Raw genomic sequence first — 13,691 nt, 5'->3', positions numbered from 1 at the left:
CTGTGTAAAATATCTTATTTGATAAGGTGCTGCTCGTATTTCAGCAGGTGACAAGAACCAGCAGAATTCACCTGTTTAATGCTGCTGAGGTTATAAGTAAGTCTAAAGCCACGCTATCAGCATTACAGTAGTGCTTATGTGGCAGTTATGGATGGTGTGGTAACTCAGATTCCATAGACATCGTACTCCATTGGGTATCTCCTATTACTTCCCACTCAAGCCAGTGAAAGTGAGAGCCAAACGAAATGCAAGATGTAAATCAAAACACGACCAGAACTACCATCTGCCTGTGGTGAAAAAATATTTATCTGTTCCTCTGTCTTTGTTAATAGTGAATTTTGGAGTAATAACACTAGAGACATCACTTGTTACTCCATGGGAAATAATCAGCCTGATGTTGGAAGCAGGTTTCACCTTCCTCTAGCAATATGCAGGATGTGAAAAGATATATGTTGCCAGCAGCTGGATGATATGGCTCTTCCTTGTCATCCTCAGGTTTCTGAGACAACAAAATCCTGCTGCCACAGCTTGTGAGCAGGAATAGTCATGCTCACTTCAGGTGCCACATTTCCCAGGAGGCACATGATATTTTTTTGCATGAGTTTTGCTTTGAGAAAGATCTCCTTGTTCTTTCACATGTATTAATAAACATTTCTGCCTTCAAACTACGGGTGCTGCAGTCCAGCTCTATGCAATGGTAAATGCTGCAACTCTCAGAATTACAGAATGGCTGAAGTTGAAAGACCTCTGCAGGTTGTCTCATCCAAGCTTCCCGCTCAAGCAGGGTAGTGTAGAGCAGGCTGTCCGGGACTGTGGTCCACGTGGTCCGTAAACGGTACAGTGTTAACCCAAGTCTTTCCCATTCTTTACAAAGGTCCCAAACCATAAGCTTGAGTCTCTGCACAAGGCTTGCAGACAACTTGCTTTCCAGCAAACCAGGGTAGGCCAAGCGTGATGAGTGACTGTTTAACTTTAGATGCTCGTTAAAACAGTCGTTATATGAAAAATGCTGATTTAATGTTTTCTGTTGTCTTACTATTAATAGATAGCTAATGGTGCACTGATTGCATTTTTAAGCAACGTTATGCACCAAATTCCTTGTTTAGACATCTGCAGGACTGTTTTAAATACTCATGAAGCATGAGCAGTTATTGCTCATGCCCTGTTTTGCCAATGCCACTGTAATGTCAGGTTTCTAGATAAAGATTTGGTTGCCTTCACAAGGCATGTTTAGAGATATTGGTCTGAGACAGCATTTCTAGCATTGCTGTCTCTGCAGTCTGTTGCTTTCCCAGCGCACACTGTGTTATAACAGCCTTCCTTTTCCTGATGAACCAGGTGCTGTTATTTCATGACCAGAATTATGGAATTCATTATGAATACACCATTCCTGTAAACTATACTGCTGAAAACAAGAGCGAGCCAGAAAAGCAACAGGATTCTCTGTACATCTGGACGCACAGCGGATGGGAAGGGTGCAGCGTGCAGTGTGGAGGAGGTAAGGCCATGTGGAAGCTTGGTGGGACTTGCTGTGCGGTGTTTGCAGACACCAGCTATTAGAGAGGTGCCTGCAGAAGACAGCGTTGCCAAAGCATGAAGGAAACATCTCCATGGAAATGGATGTTGCCATAATGAATTCAAATGAGAGCTCATTCTCACCAGCTCTCCCAGCTATCATCCACATCCCCACAGTTAATTTTCACCCAGCGTTTTGGCAGGGACACTGCTTTGTCGGCTCATTACCGGAGGCTGGAACTGCACCTGGATTAGTGCTTCACGGATGGCTCAAGGCGCTTGTGCAGCCCCATATCTCAAGCCTCCGTCACATTCTTGGAGCAGAATTTTCACAGGTGTTCAGGCATGTTCTGTGAAAGACACTTCCTTCCCCAGGGGGTGAAGCAGGGGCAGTGCTGCTGTGACCACTCCTGGAGATTGTGTCAGGTGCTCTTAATGTGGGGTGGACTCTCTGGGAGGACAGGAGCACATTGCAGATCACACTTTTCAGATGATCCCTAGAATGTGCTGAGACAGATTTGCTGAGAGCCTGGGGGGGAATTGATGCCTGTGAAGCCAGAGACTGGTTTGTCAGCCACTGTCCATTGAATTTTCAGTGCTAGGAGAACTAGATCTTTTCCCTGAGGAAAACAGATCATTTCATGCGTTCTGGCCAGTCTTTCTTCACCAGCAGACCCAATTATTTATCATATTATATGACACAAGGAAAGAGTTCTCCTCTTCACATTTGCAGGCTCACTGCCCTCAGTTTAGTAAAATCTTGGTTTTATTTTTTTCTGTAAATAGAATTTGATACAGACACTTTTCCTCACCTTTTAAAACAATGTAATTTCTTAAAGCTGTTAAACTCTCACACAAATGAGTAGGAAATCTTTTGTGGCTCTTTTGACTTGTGCTGCAAACCTGCCACATATTTGAATCAAATCAGTACCTGGCAACATGGCTCCCACTAGTAGGAGCTTGGATGGCAATTGATCTCATATACTTTGGTTGTCAGATGCTTTTACTATTTATCAAAGCAGCAAAGGGCCTCTCCTGTTCCAGACTGACTTTTTTATTAACAGAATTTGATTTATTTTTTATCTGCTGCAGAACATGAATAAACTCAATTTGATGCAGATTCAAGATTACAAGAAACCAAAATAATTAGCAGTAAGGCAAAGTCACATGGTGCCAGGATAGCATTTTCCATGTCACATGTGTTCATTGTCATGCGTCTTGTGGCACAGCGTTCCTAATGTCACACAGTTGAAGGCTGGACCCTGAGGGCCACACTGCTGCGTCTCAGTAAAACTGCTGATGCGCAGACGATTTATGTGAGAAACTGCTTCTGAGATGTCTCCTGCCGGCGAGGCTTTTAAAGTGGTGTATCTGGAGGAGCAGAAGGTCATCTCTTTGTGAAATTCGAACAAGCCCAGTTTATCAGTCTTAAACCCTGGTGACTTCTTTCCAACCTGATGCTTCCTGAATGGAGAGCAGCAAGAGGCAGCTGCCCTGTCATTATCAGTCACAGAGGGGTGGGTGGTTGCACAGCTGGAACATCTGTCCTGGGTGATTACAGGGCACAGCTACCTGTGGAGGAGGAACCAAAAATGAAAGCAAATTGTTTTCAGGATTGTTTCCCCATTAAACACTAGAAAGAGAAAGCCCAACATGCTGTTCCTGTGAAGCACTCAATTTCACAATTATTGGGGAAAGATTTGTGGGTTTTCTGAAAAAAAAGCAGACCAGCACAAAGGTAAGACTGAAGCGGGAAATAAGATTGCTTGCAGAGGTGGTAGGTGCCCGTTATATCTTGTGGAGAGAGTAGAGAGCTCCTGGGTGTTGAATTTTGGTTAACGAATTGACAGAGTTTTGTTCTTAGCCACTAATTTCCTTTTTCAGTGTTGTTTTGGTTTTTTTTTTTCTGTCTGGTAGGTGAACGGAAAACCATTGTGTCCTGTACTCGAATTATTAACAAGACCATGACACTGGTGAATGACAGTGACTGCCAACGAGTGAATCGCCCGGAGCCCCAGGTCAGGAAATGTAACACACACCCCTGCCAGTCACGGTAAGGAGTTGATAAATATAAACCCCAATATTCTCTTCCTTCACAAATCCCCCATTTCCAAAGCTTTGATCTGGTGAACATGGTGAAAATGTCTATAAGTATTGGGACACATTGTTAGCCATAATTGACAAAACACAGGAAGGCAAATTAATTTGTTCAGTTTGTTAGCTAACAATAAGGTTCACTCTTGCTCTGCAGTAATGTTAAACACTTTTGATAGTAGTTAAAATATAAAATCAATTTGGGATAAAGCTCAACAATATCTAAAAAAGCATATTCAAACCAACCTACTGTTTGTGTAATTGCACGAGCCAGGGAAACGTACCTACAGAGCTAGTGCTGCTGGCAGAAACGATAGGGAAAATGAGAAACAACACACTTCCTTCTAATTAGACCTGCACTCTGATTAAAGTGCCCTGAAGCAGGGAAATGCAGTGTCAGGCAATCCATCAATAAGGCGAGGCTGTTTCAGGTTTCATTCGCTGTCTGCTCTGCCTGTTGTTGCTGCTGTACAATATTGTGGTCATGCTGCTTTCAGTGCTGTGGAAAGGTATAATGAGATACCCCGTGTGCTTTTAGGTGTGTAAGGGAAGACAAACTCCCGATGAATTCAAGGAAACAACTGTCATTTGTATGAGGAATTTTCCTAAATTGAGTGATGCTGGGGTTTCTGTCATGGAATTCTCTCAGAAAGATGGAAATAAGGAGCATCTGCTCGTGTTTCTGCACTGGCACGAATTATATCTTGTGGACCTTTGTGAAGCCATTGGGAGGAGACTGGAGTGGGCCCAGGCAGGTGTATGGAGGGGTTCCTAGTGGTGGAAATGCTGAAAAGCAACTTAAAAAGTTCTGGAAGAAGTGGGCAACTTCAGCCTCTACAAGTTGAGAGCAAAAAAGGGAGTGACTGGCCATCAGGTCTGTTAGAGCCGTAAGACCCACAGTGCTGTTTCTCAGTGGGAGCTTCATAGTCCTGAACCCTTAGCGAAGTCTACTCTTCGTCACACTCTTTCACTGTGACAGTGCTGCCTGTCCAGGGCAGTGACAGTGGGTTAGGTTAGATCACACAAAACCTCCGGAGAAAAGAATGCTCTGTTCCTATATCAAGATCGTGTTTTGTGAATTGAGGACCAACCCTTAATCTTACTCTGAGGTATCTCCTCCTCTGTATGGAGCTACCAGGCAATTTATAGCCACAGTTTAGCACAGTTGTTCCCAGGAGCAATTAGCACTGTCACAGTGACACTCTCATTGTTCTATTTTTTGTCAGAGTACTGACAGCAAGCACCAAATGTGCTTAGTACCCGGAAAGGCCACAAAATCCTTGCTGATGATCTGATAGACCACACTCTCCCACTCCCTCTGTGTAGACCACACTTTCACACTTAACATGCCTTTGACTGGAAACATTTTGAGAAGCACTTTCTCTGTGCCTCTGTAGAATTTAAATTTCCACTTGCGTTTGCCCACCCAGATATTAGAAATGCATGCTTAGCATATTCTCTGACCAAGAACATCTTAAAGAAACCATTCTCTTTCACCATTGCAATGCTTTTTTTTTTTTTTTTTTTAATGAGTCCTGCATTTGTTTTAGGGTTTCAAGTAAAATTATTGTAGCATCTTGTTACAATAAGGTCCTTTCCCATTTCCACTCAGACCTAAGCCCTTTACCTGGGTGCAGAAGAAGGAACAATGCTTTCCTTTCTGTAGAAAACCTGCTCTGTTTTGTGCATTTTGGTCTACTTTTACACGTTTAACCAAAATTTAGAAGCATCACTTTACAGAGAATTTATCTCTAGGGAAGGGTCTTATGGCCAGCGTAGGACCGGGTCGTGGGACATTCAGTCTCCGTTTCTCTTTTTGGATGTGCTGTGTGGCTTTAATTCACTATCCCACACTGTCCCTTTGTTTCCTCTCTCAATCTGTGTGTAATGCAGATTGCAAACTCTTTGGGACCAGGTGAGATCATGTTGTATAAAAGCAGGAGGAGGAGGAGGAGGAGGTGGCTGTTGCTGTTGAGATTGTAATAAAAATAAAAAAATAATAACCCACGTTATGTATGTAAAGTGATCTGGAGTAAAGAAAAGGTTATGATATTAATAACAGTGTCTTTCTTCCAGCGCGATCCCAAAGTGCTTTGCAAATTATATAACCCTTAGAACTTCAGCCACCTCTTGGGAGAGCCAAATAGCATGGGGCAGGGGACAGTGGTTTCATGAGACCAAGGAGAGCTCTGCAACTGGAATGCAGCATCTGAAAAACACAAGGCAGAAATGAAAAAAGGGGTGGATACACTGACATGTTTTAAAATTAAACGTCAGAGAAGAGAATTTTCTTAAGGGTTTTGTTGAAACTGGCAAAAATCAAAGAATCTTTCATTCTTTGTTATTGTTACTCTTTCACCTTTTAAAAAAATGCCTCTTTTTCTTCCCATTTTATTTTTTATGTTCCTCGACCCTCTTTTTCCATTAAATTCTTTACAGCTTCCTTTCCTGTCCCAACTGCACCCTATTAGCACCTCTTTATTCTAATCCTTTGCCTAGCTCTTTAGATATTTCTTACAAAACCCCGCTGTAACCAGATGGAATCTGGATTCTTGCATGGGTTGTTTCCAGCACACTGAACACCAACACAACTACACAGGCAAACCCAGCACTCATGTTGGCACAAGACACAGAAATCACAGATCACATCAGCTGTTATTACTGAAAACATAGGTCGGCCAGTGGCCACACACTTTAACATGCGTGGTTCGGTCTATGAATATGAAACTGCTCCCCTCTAATGCAGGAGAAGAACCAAAAACGCATGAAAGTTCCCAACTGTTAGACCTGTAATGGCCTGTATGCAAACACTGTTGATTTTCCTCCTCTTTGCTGTAACAGATTTTAAGTTTGAGTTCTTTCAGGGACCTGCTAAATACTTGGTGTTCCTACACAGATGCTTAGCAGAAACATGAAAACCAGAAATTCCTGCCTTCATCTACAGAAAAACACAGGAGACCTGAGCCCTTATTTTCACTGTTTAGGACTTGAAAGTATCTCCTCAGACCAAGGGTTAGATTTCTGCTGCTACCACCAGCACATCATAGACTCCTTTCTGATTCTGCTCCCAGGCTCCTCCCCTCACTGGAAGATTCCTCTGTGACTTTACTGTTCATGTGGGTCAGAATTTTTTATTTCCAGCCTTAATTATTCATTGTCGTGTTTCAGCCATTTGTTCTTGCTTCAGCTCTGTTCCTTTGCTTATACTGTATTTTCCCTCTCTGGCTCTTTGCCTTGGACTAACTGCTGTATGATACAGCAAACCAGTCTATCTCCTTCTTCCATCATTTTTCTGGGCTAAATCCATTACTTTTCTTTAACTTCTTATGTGATCAGAGACTGTGCCTCAATTCTTCATCGCTTTGGTCTCCTTGGTCACCTTCTGTAGTGGTGCTCTAATTTATGTTATTTAAATTCATAATTTAAGTGCGTTGGTGACCAGAATTGTATGGAGAATCCCAGTCTCAGTCCAGTCTAGCCTGTACACAGTTGCTCTCATACTCTCCTGTCTTCAGCAGTAACTCTCCTGGTACATGCTTTGCTTTTTTATGGCTGCGTCTTATTTGTGGCTTACAGTCATTCTAGAAGTTTTTCTCCTCATTTGTTTCAACGCATGAATTCTACTTTAATGCAGAAATGCTTGTTATTAGTCCCTAAGCACACTCCTTGCAGTGTATGCTATTAATTTTCATCTTATCTCTGTTATTGCAGTCCTCAAGGTTATTCAGTTCTTTGTGTATGACATCCTAATCCTCAGTTGCATTTGCAGTGCTTTTAGACTTTGTATTGTCAGCATTTTCTTTGATTTTTCAGCAGTTTTCTTCTTTTTTGTGCCAAGGTCATTAATGAACATGATAAATTAGATCAAATGCAAGATAGGTATTTCAGGAAGTCCACTGGTAACTGATCTAAATCCCTTTCATACATGGTATTCCTTTGCAGCACTGCGCTGTGGCCAGCTCTCACCTACCATACGATTTATGCATTGATATCCATGTTTCCCAGCGTATCACCAGTTTCTCCAGCTTACATAAGCATTTCTAGTGCAGCAAAGGAGTTCTTTACTGACAACTAAACAGATTAAATCTACCACATTTCCTTCATCTGGAAAAGCAGTTATTTTAATCAAAGAAATACAACCAATGAGTTTTTGCCTGGAGGAAACCTATGTGGCATTCATTTACCACTGTGTCCTTGATTATTTTTTTGCTCCAAATCCTCTCTAACAACTGTATGCTCCTGAGGTCAGGTCTGCGGTTACATGGATCGCTTCTTTCTTTCTTGTTTGTACTCCTCTTTCACTTTTCCATCCGTGGACTGGAATCCAACACCATCCTCTCCAAGGGCTCACACACCAGTGATGCTCCCTGGGGAAAAAAATGAAGCCAGTTATGAGAGTCATCCAAGACCCCAGCTGGCTCAGCCCCTTGCAGACCTGCACAAAAGGCTAGTGACTGCTCAAAGCACAGTCCCTAAGTGTGCAGTGGTTGATAGTGCCCATTGCTTTGATTCTTGGTCTGATATAAGCTCCTGGTGTTTATCTGTATCGTAGAACAATTTGGGTTAGAATGGACCTTAAAGATCATCTTGTTCCAACCCCCCCTGAACACCTCCCACTAGCTCAGGCTGCCCAAGGCCCCATCCAACCTGGCCTTGATCACCTCCAGGGATGGGGCAGGCACAACTTCCCTGGGAAGTAAGATTCTTATGATCCTGTATGATCCTTACTGCCTGAAAGTCCACCTCTCCCTTTAGTCTCCACCATATACCTGTGACAGTGCCCTGCTTAACAGCCCAAGAATACAAAAATCAGTCAGTGTCCTCGATTCTGGTCTATTTGCACGATATTTATTTGTGTTATCATCCCAGGTAGGTGAGGATCAGAACATTTTTGAATTTATTTTGTGAGGCGGAAGTCTTACAAATAGTAGAATTGAGGGGGAGCAAGATGTTGGAAAACTCCTTGAGAATGTTAGCAAATTACTTGCAGGGCTGTATGGAAATTATACTGAACTGGAGAGACATATTGGGAGTGTCTGTTAAGTGAAGGGACTGAGCTAGACATTTAATGCTTCCAAATGGTTATGTTCTTTCATTAATGCGGTCAGACTCTTTTGGAACCTGTACAAATGTTTATCATCCATGAGGTCGGATGACAACGAGTTCAAAACCTTATTTTTGCCTTGTGCTAAGAAACATCTCCTTTGGTGTGTTTTGAATTTGGTTACATGAAAAAAAAAAAAAAGAAGAAGAAGAAACAGACATGGAGAGGGTTTCAAATCATTTTAGCCTGGAAATCTGGCATAAATAGTAATGTTAGCACCCTCTGATCCAAGGAGGCACCACGTAAGAGCTCATTTTGAAGTACTTTGCAAAATTGCAGTTGGGATCTCTAGAATCGGTTTTAACTTAATGAATTTGCCAGGACTGGGCTGGACACTGCGCAGGATGAGCTGAGCCAGTGGGCAATGCTGCGCTCTGGTGGCTGCTCTTCAGGGAAAGCACACCGGGCAGCTGCAGCAGGTCTCTGGCAGGTCTTGCAGGAGTAGAAGCCAAATGGTGAGGACTGGAAAGCCTGAGATTCCTCTAGACACCTTTGTCAGTGGGCAGCTGATGTCCTGCTGTGGGCACATCTGGTTATCACCTTCCACTAGAAGGAGACAAATCACATGCATTCCAGGTTGTAGGCAGTTCATCAAGTGCAGCACCAGTCAATCAGCAGTTAATTAGTGACTGAGTGACAAAAGCATATTTTCAAGCAAATTCAACAACTCAATTCAGTGAAGCAATTCCGGAAGAGAAGTTAGAGAAGGATCAGGAATAGAGAGTAAAATGAGGAGGACTTGTTGGCTACTGTGAAATGTGTTTGTATCAAATAAGTCAAGGTGACTTGCTAGAGCAGAAGTTAATTTGACATTAGTCAAATTAGTCATTGGAGTCATGAGACAGGTTTCTTAGCATTAGTGTAAACCCCCAGGGAGGTTTACATCACTGTTTTTCCCATTATAGTGTTTGGACTCAACAACCTTATGGTTGATCGTTTCCTTGTTTTAAAACGTTAAATGGTCTGTGCTTCTCTGGTTTGAGGCTCTTCAGGCCAAGTGCAGTCTTTACCCACAAAGAAGGATTAGCAGGATAATCTAGCAAAATATTTAGTTGTGAAATTCACTCCTACTGCTGCCTGCTGTAATGTTCTCCACACTGTTTGTATCCTGTGATGTGAGCTGAGGAAAAGGCACTGCTTTCCTTGAAAGGCAGGGAGTGGAGCTGGACTCCAGTTGCAGCATCAAAGGTACAGCAGCCATGGGTCAGGGCAGGAATAACTCACTGCAAAAGGGTTCTGCGAGTGCTGATGTTGTGTGTCTTAGTGTAGTGACACAGGTGCCAGCAAGAAGGGAGGGCACTTACTCAGGCCAACACCACACTGAGTCCTCAGAAATTCAGTGATCTGCTTGATGTGGGGGAGGGAGGAGGAAGAATACATCTTCTGTTTAAAAAAAAAACTTCCTAAAGTACATGAGAAGCATAAAACATTGTCCTGTGGCTGCTCTTCTAATTGGTGGGAAATGAAAAAAAAAAACAAAAACCCTGTCAAAATGATGATCACTAAAGAAAAAAAGAAACCTGTGTGAGTGAAAGTTGGCAAGTCTGTTAGCAGAATGACTACTGTACTGGAAAATTACTGAGCACTGTTTATAAAGGCAATCAGACAGGAATGTTAGTCTTGGAGTCCTACTTTCGACATTAGCAGCTGTATTATTCTACTAGATTCCTTGTAGTTTCTTCCAAAAAAACAAAAACCCTTCTAGTGACTGGGTGTGGCACAACCTGTTCTCAAAAGCCAAAATTCACCTGATTATTTTGACCCCAGTGCAACCGAGAGACGGTGCAGAGTTTCATGAATGTGTAGGGAGAGATACGTACAATAGCAGACTGTGCGTATTTCATGGAAATCATGAGTCCATTTGTAAACAGTGTTTTCTTGCTTCTACATACTTAAGCATGAACTTAGTTTGATAGCTGTAAGCAAAAAATATCTGGCTGTCAATTCCACGTGACTGATTCCCAGAAATCTTTTCCAATTCTCCTTGCTAAAATTATCCAATGTGAATTCCTGGCCCCAGTGCAAGTTAGTCTGAGTTTTGCTTGATATCAGCAGAGCCACAGTTTCACCCAGGTGCCTCAGAATGCTAAGGGCAACCTCGATGTGATTTTGCGACACAAACTGGTGCTAAAGACAACTAGTGCTAACTAGACATGGAGTTATTCTCACCTGTACAGTAGTGCAACAATGTATGTTAAACTGAAAGGTACCTGTTAAAATCTATTAGAATTAGAATCCCCAGATTACACTGCTTTAGATTAGTTTCTGTTGTGATTTTTCAGACTAGCTACGTCTTGTTTAGAAGCAAATATCCTCTGGTAGTTTATTCAGCAGTAGTACAGGCTCTTCACGAGTTGTAGTTAAGAGCCAGTTCCAATAAAAACAGGTTTAATACAAACAGGAAAAATTGTGCAAATGTGTCTTTGGCCACATCCAGGCAATTACAGAGAAAACAGGGAAGTGAATTCCACTGTAGCAAAGAAACAAAAGTATCACAACCCATGTAGGTAGCGAGTGCAGGTGCAAATGTCATGGATATTCAGTTAGTGGAACAGAACCAGCCTGCAGGCACCAGTCTGCTGCAGGGCTTGGGACAGAAATAACCAGGTGAAATTTAGTGGACTGCAGTATTTACCCGACCACATGTAATAGCTTTATGTTATAAGAGGCTACAAATCTCTGAAAAGTGACCCCATGTCTTGGGATTGCGCTCCTCCACCCCATCCTTCAGCCTTGACCTATGTTATCTTCACAGCATTTTTCCCCAAGCCCTCAGCTACAAGTCTTCATTTGCGGACATTCATCTCCCCTGGGTTTATGCACACAGTGCTGTAGGCAATTCTTTTGCTAGAAAGTGTGGGAGTCTTAGGCAAGTAGGCAGAATGGATAATTCAAGGTTAATGACTAATCCAGATCGTAGAAAGATCAAATAATGAACTGAACCTCCAAAAGATATTTCAAGCTTGCTCCAGGGGCCTGCCAGATGAGCGTTGCCAAAGCAGATTAGAAGAAGAACTCCCAGTTTCTCAGCAGAGATATGAGAGGTCAGAAGTTGAGGAAGACTCAGAAGACAAAGATTTAAAACAGCCCTCTCAGGTTGCATGTCCTACCCATCCCAGCTTTTTAAGGCTATAGAAAAACACATCCTTCTGGGCATATTTAGCTAGAGAGACAGCCACTGACTGGGTTTAAAAATCTGTGTTTAAAAGCTCATCTCTTTCTTCCTATATCTAACCACTAGCAAGGATCATCTCGCTCTTCAATCTTGTATAGAGGTAAGATTACAAAAAGTAATACCATGGATAAAGCCAGTCATATGGTTGTGAGAAGGATGAGTGGGTTTGTCACATAAATCAGTGCTTGTAGGAAAAATGAGAGGCTCTCCAGGGGCTCCAGCTCGAGCACTCATGTGGTCCATCAGAAGAGAGGGTTAACCTGGGAGGGAAAGACCAAATTGAAAAGAACTGTGGTGTCAAGCAATCCCTAATATCAGTTTACAGGCTTAAAACATAACTGGAAGCCAGCTGCTCTATATGATATACCCAGGGGTTAGTGTACAACAGTTAATTGGCTTAATGATAGAGCCGGCTTGGTGTTTTGAGTTAGAACACTGGAATTATTTTTCACATTGTCATAAGGAAAATCCCATTTTTACAAAAAATGAAATGTAAGTCTCTCTTAAACACATCCAGGTGGGTTCAAAAGCTGTAATGACAGTGTAGAGAGGAAAATCTGTCTGTAGTGTAATTTAATAGTAACCATAATGTGATACTATTTGTACATCACATTTTTCTTCTGTGTGTGTCTTACTTGCAGATAGTAATTATGCTAATGCCGTGCTGCACATTCCTTTACCAAAGAGGAAACTGGCAGGAATTTTTGTATTTTAATCACTTTATTGATAAATCCATTGTGTTTTCACTTTGATTATGAATAATGTTGAAATATAGTTGCAGTGACTTTGTCTCTTACAGGCACTAAAATAATATTTTCAGCTGCCTATGAAGGAGGCTTTTGGATATTTTGGGGGGCGAAGATCAGGGTGCGGCCAGTGTTGCTCACAGAACTCACATTGACTTGCTTGCTAGATTATTTTTACAAGCTTTTGAACCAAGCAGAAATTTCATTGAGAGAATGGAGTTTTGTGGTCAAAGTGATCACCCTCTTGGTGCCTTTAAAAATAGCCTACTTCACTGATATTGTTATTATTCAAACATTTAATTTGTCACTTGTTTCTTGGATAGGAAACCAAACCCACTACTTTAAAGTAGCCTTTAGTTTCTGAGTGTCCACGTTAGCACCGGTTGTCACAAATAGGATGGAGTGGGCTGTGAGCTGTCAGAGATCCCTTACAGTACAGCTCCACCGTCTTTGTAACCATCAGGGATGGATGTAGTGGATCAGTAGTCAAAGCTGGCCATGCAGATGCCACTCTGACAAAAGAGCTGGAGACTGCATTTTCAGCACAGGCACAGCTTTGTATTGATTCCCTGGGTTTTGGCTCATGCCCTGTGCAATCATTCTTTTTATGGTGATGACAGTATTTGTTTTTCTTGTACCAGTTTTCCAGTTACACTCTGTCATGTCTGTGCTAGAGCAGCACTAACTAGAGACCACTGAACAGGGTAGAAACAAGGTGATTTCTCCCCTCCACAAGAGCATTAACAAAAAACAGTTGCAAAAGGAATTTTCCTTCCTTAAAGAAAGTCATAACCTCACTTCTCAAGGCGTCCTGGAAATAGTTGGCATGCTGCGTGCTGCCCATCCTAAATGCAAGCTCACAGACAGCCTCTGCCAAGAATGTATTTTTATCTTTCTCCTTTGCTTTCAGACCCTTTTCCTTTTTCTTTTGCCAGTAGCTGTAGATCACAGTGCGAGTACAGTGCTGAAGTGAGTATTAGTTCAACAGAGCCCGTACAGAAACCATTCCTGGCCCTGTGATTCACGTTCAGCCCATAAAGCAAAGTCACCGTCTCCC

The 13,691-nt window shown here is 42.3% G+C and overlaps 1 protein-coding gene across 3 annotated transcripts in view; it reads left to right on the top strand.

Annotated features, from left to right (window-relative positions):
• ADAMTS17 (ADAM metallopeptidase with thrombospondin type 1 motif 17) overlaps nt 1-13,691 on the top strand; it is a 178,591-nt gene that overhangs the window by 136,531 nt on the left and 28,369 nt on the right. For all 3 annotated transcript variants that reach the window (XM_054077506.1, XM_054077504.1, XM_054077505.1), the window contains 2 exons: nt 1,339-1,498; nt 3,433-3,568. In XM_054077506.1, the coding sequence (XP_053933481.1) occupies nt 1,339-1,498; nt 3,433-3,568 (296 nt within the window). The remainder of the gene's footprint in view (nt 1-1,338; nt 1,499-3,432; nt 3,569-13,691) is intronic.

Source organism: Cuculus canorus, chromosome 12, assembly GCF_017976375.1.
Source record: "Cuculus canorus isolate bCucCan1 chromosome 12, bCucCan1.pri, whole genome shotgun sequence".
Taxonomy (NCBI): Eukaryota; Metazoa; Chordata; class Aves; order Cuculiformes; family Cuculidae; genus Cuculus; species Cuculus canorus.
This window is presented reverse-complemented; position numbering and strand designations above follow the sequence as displayed.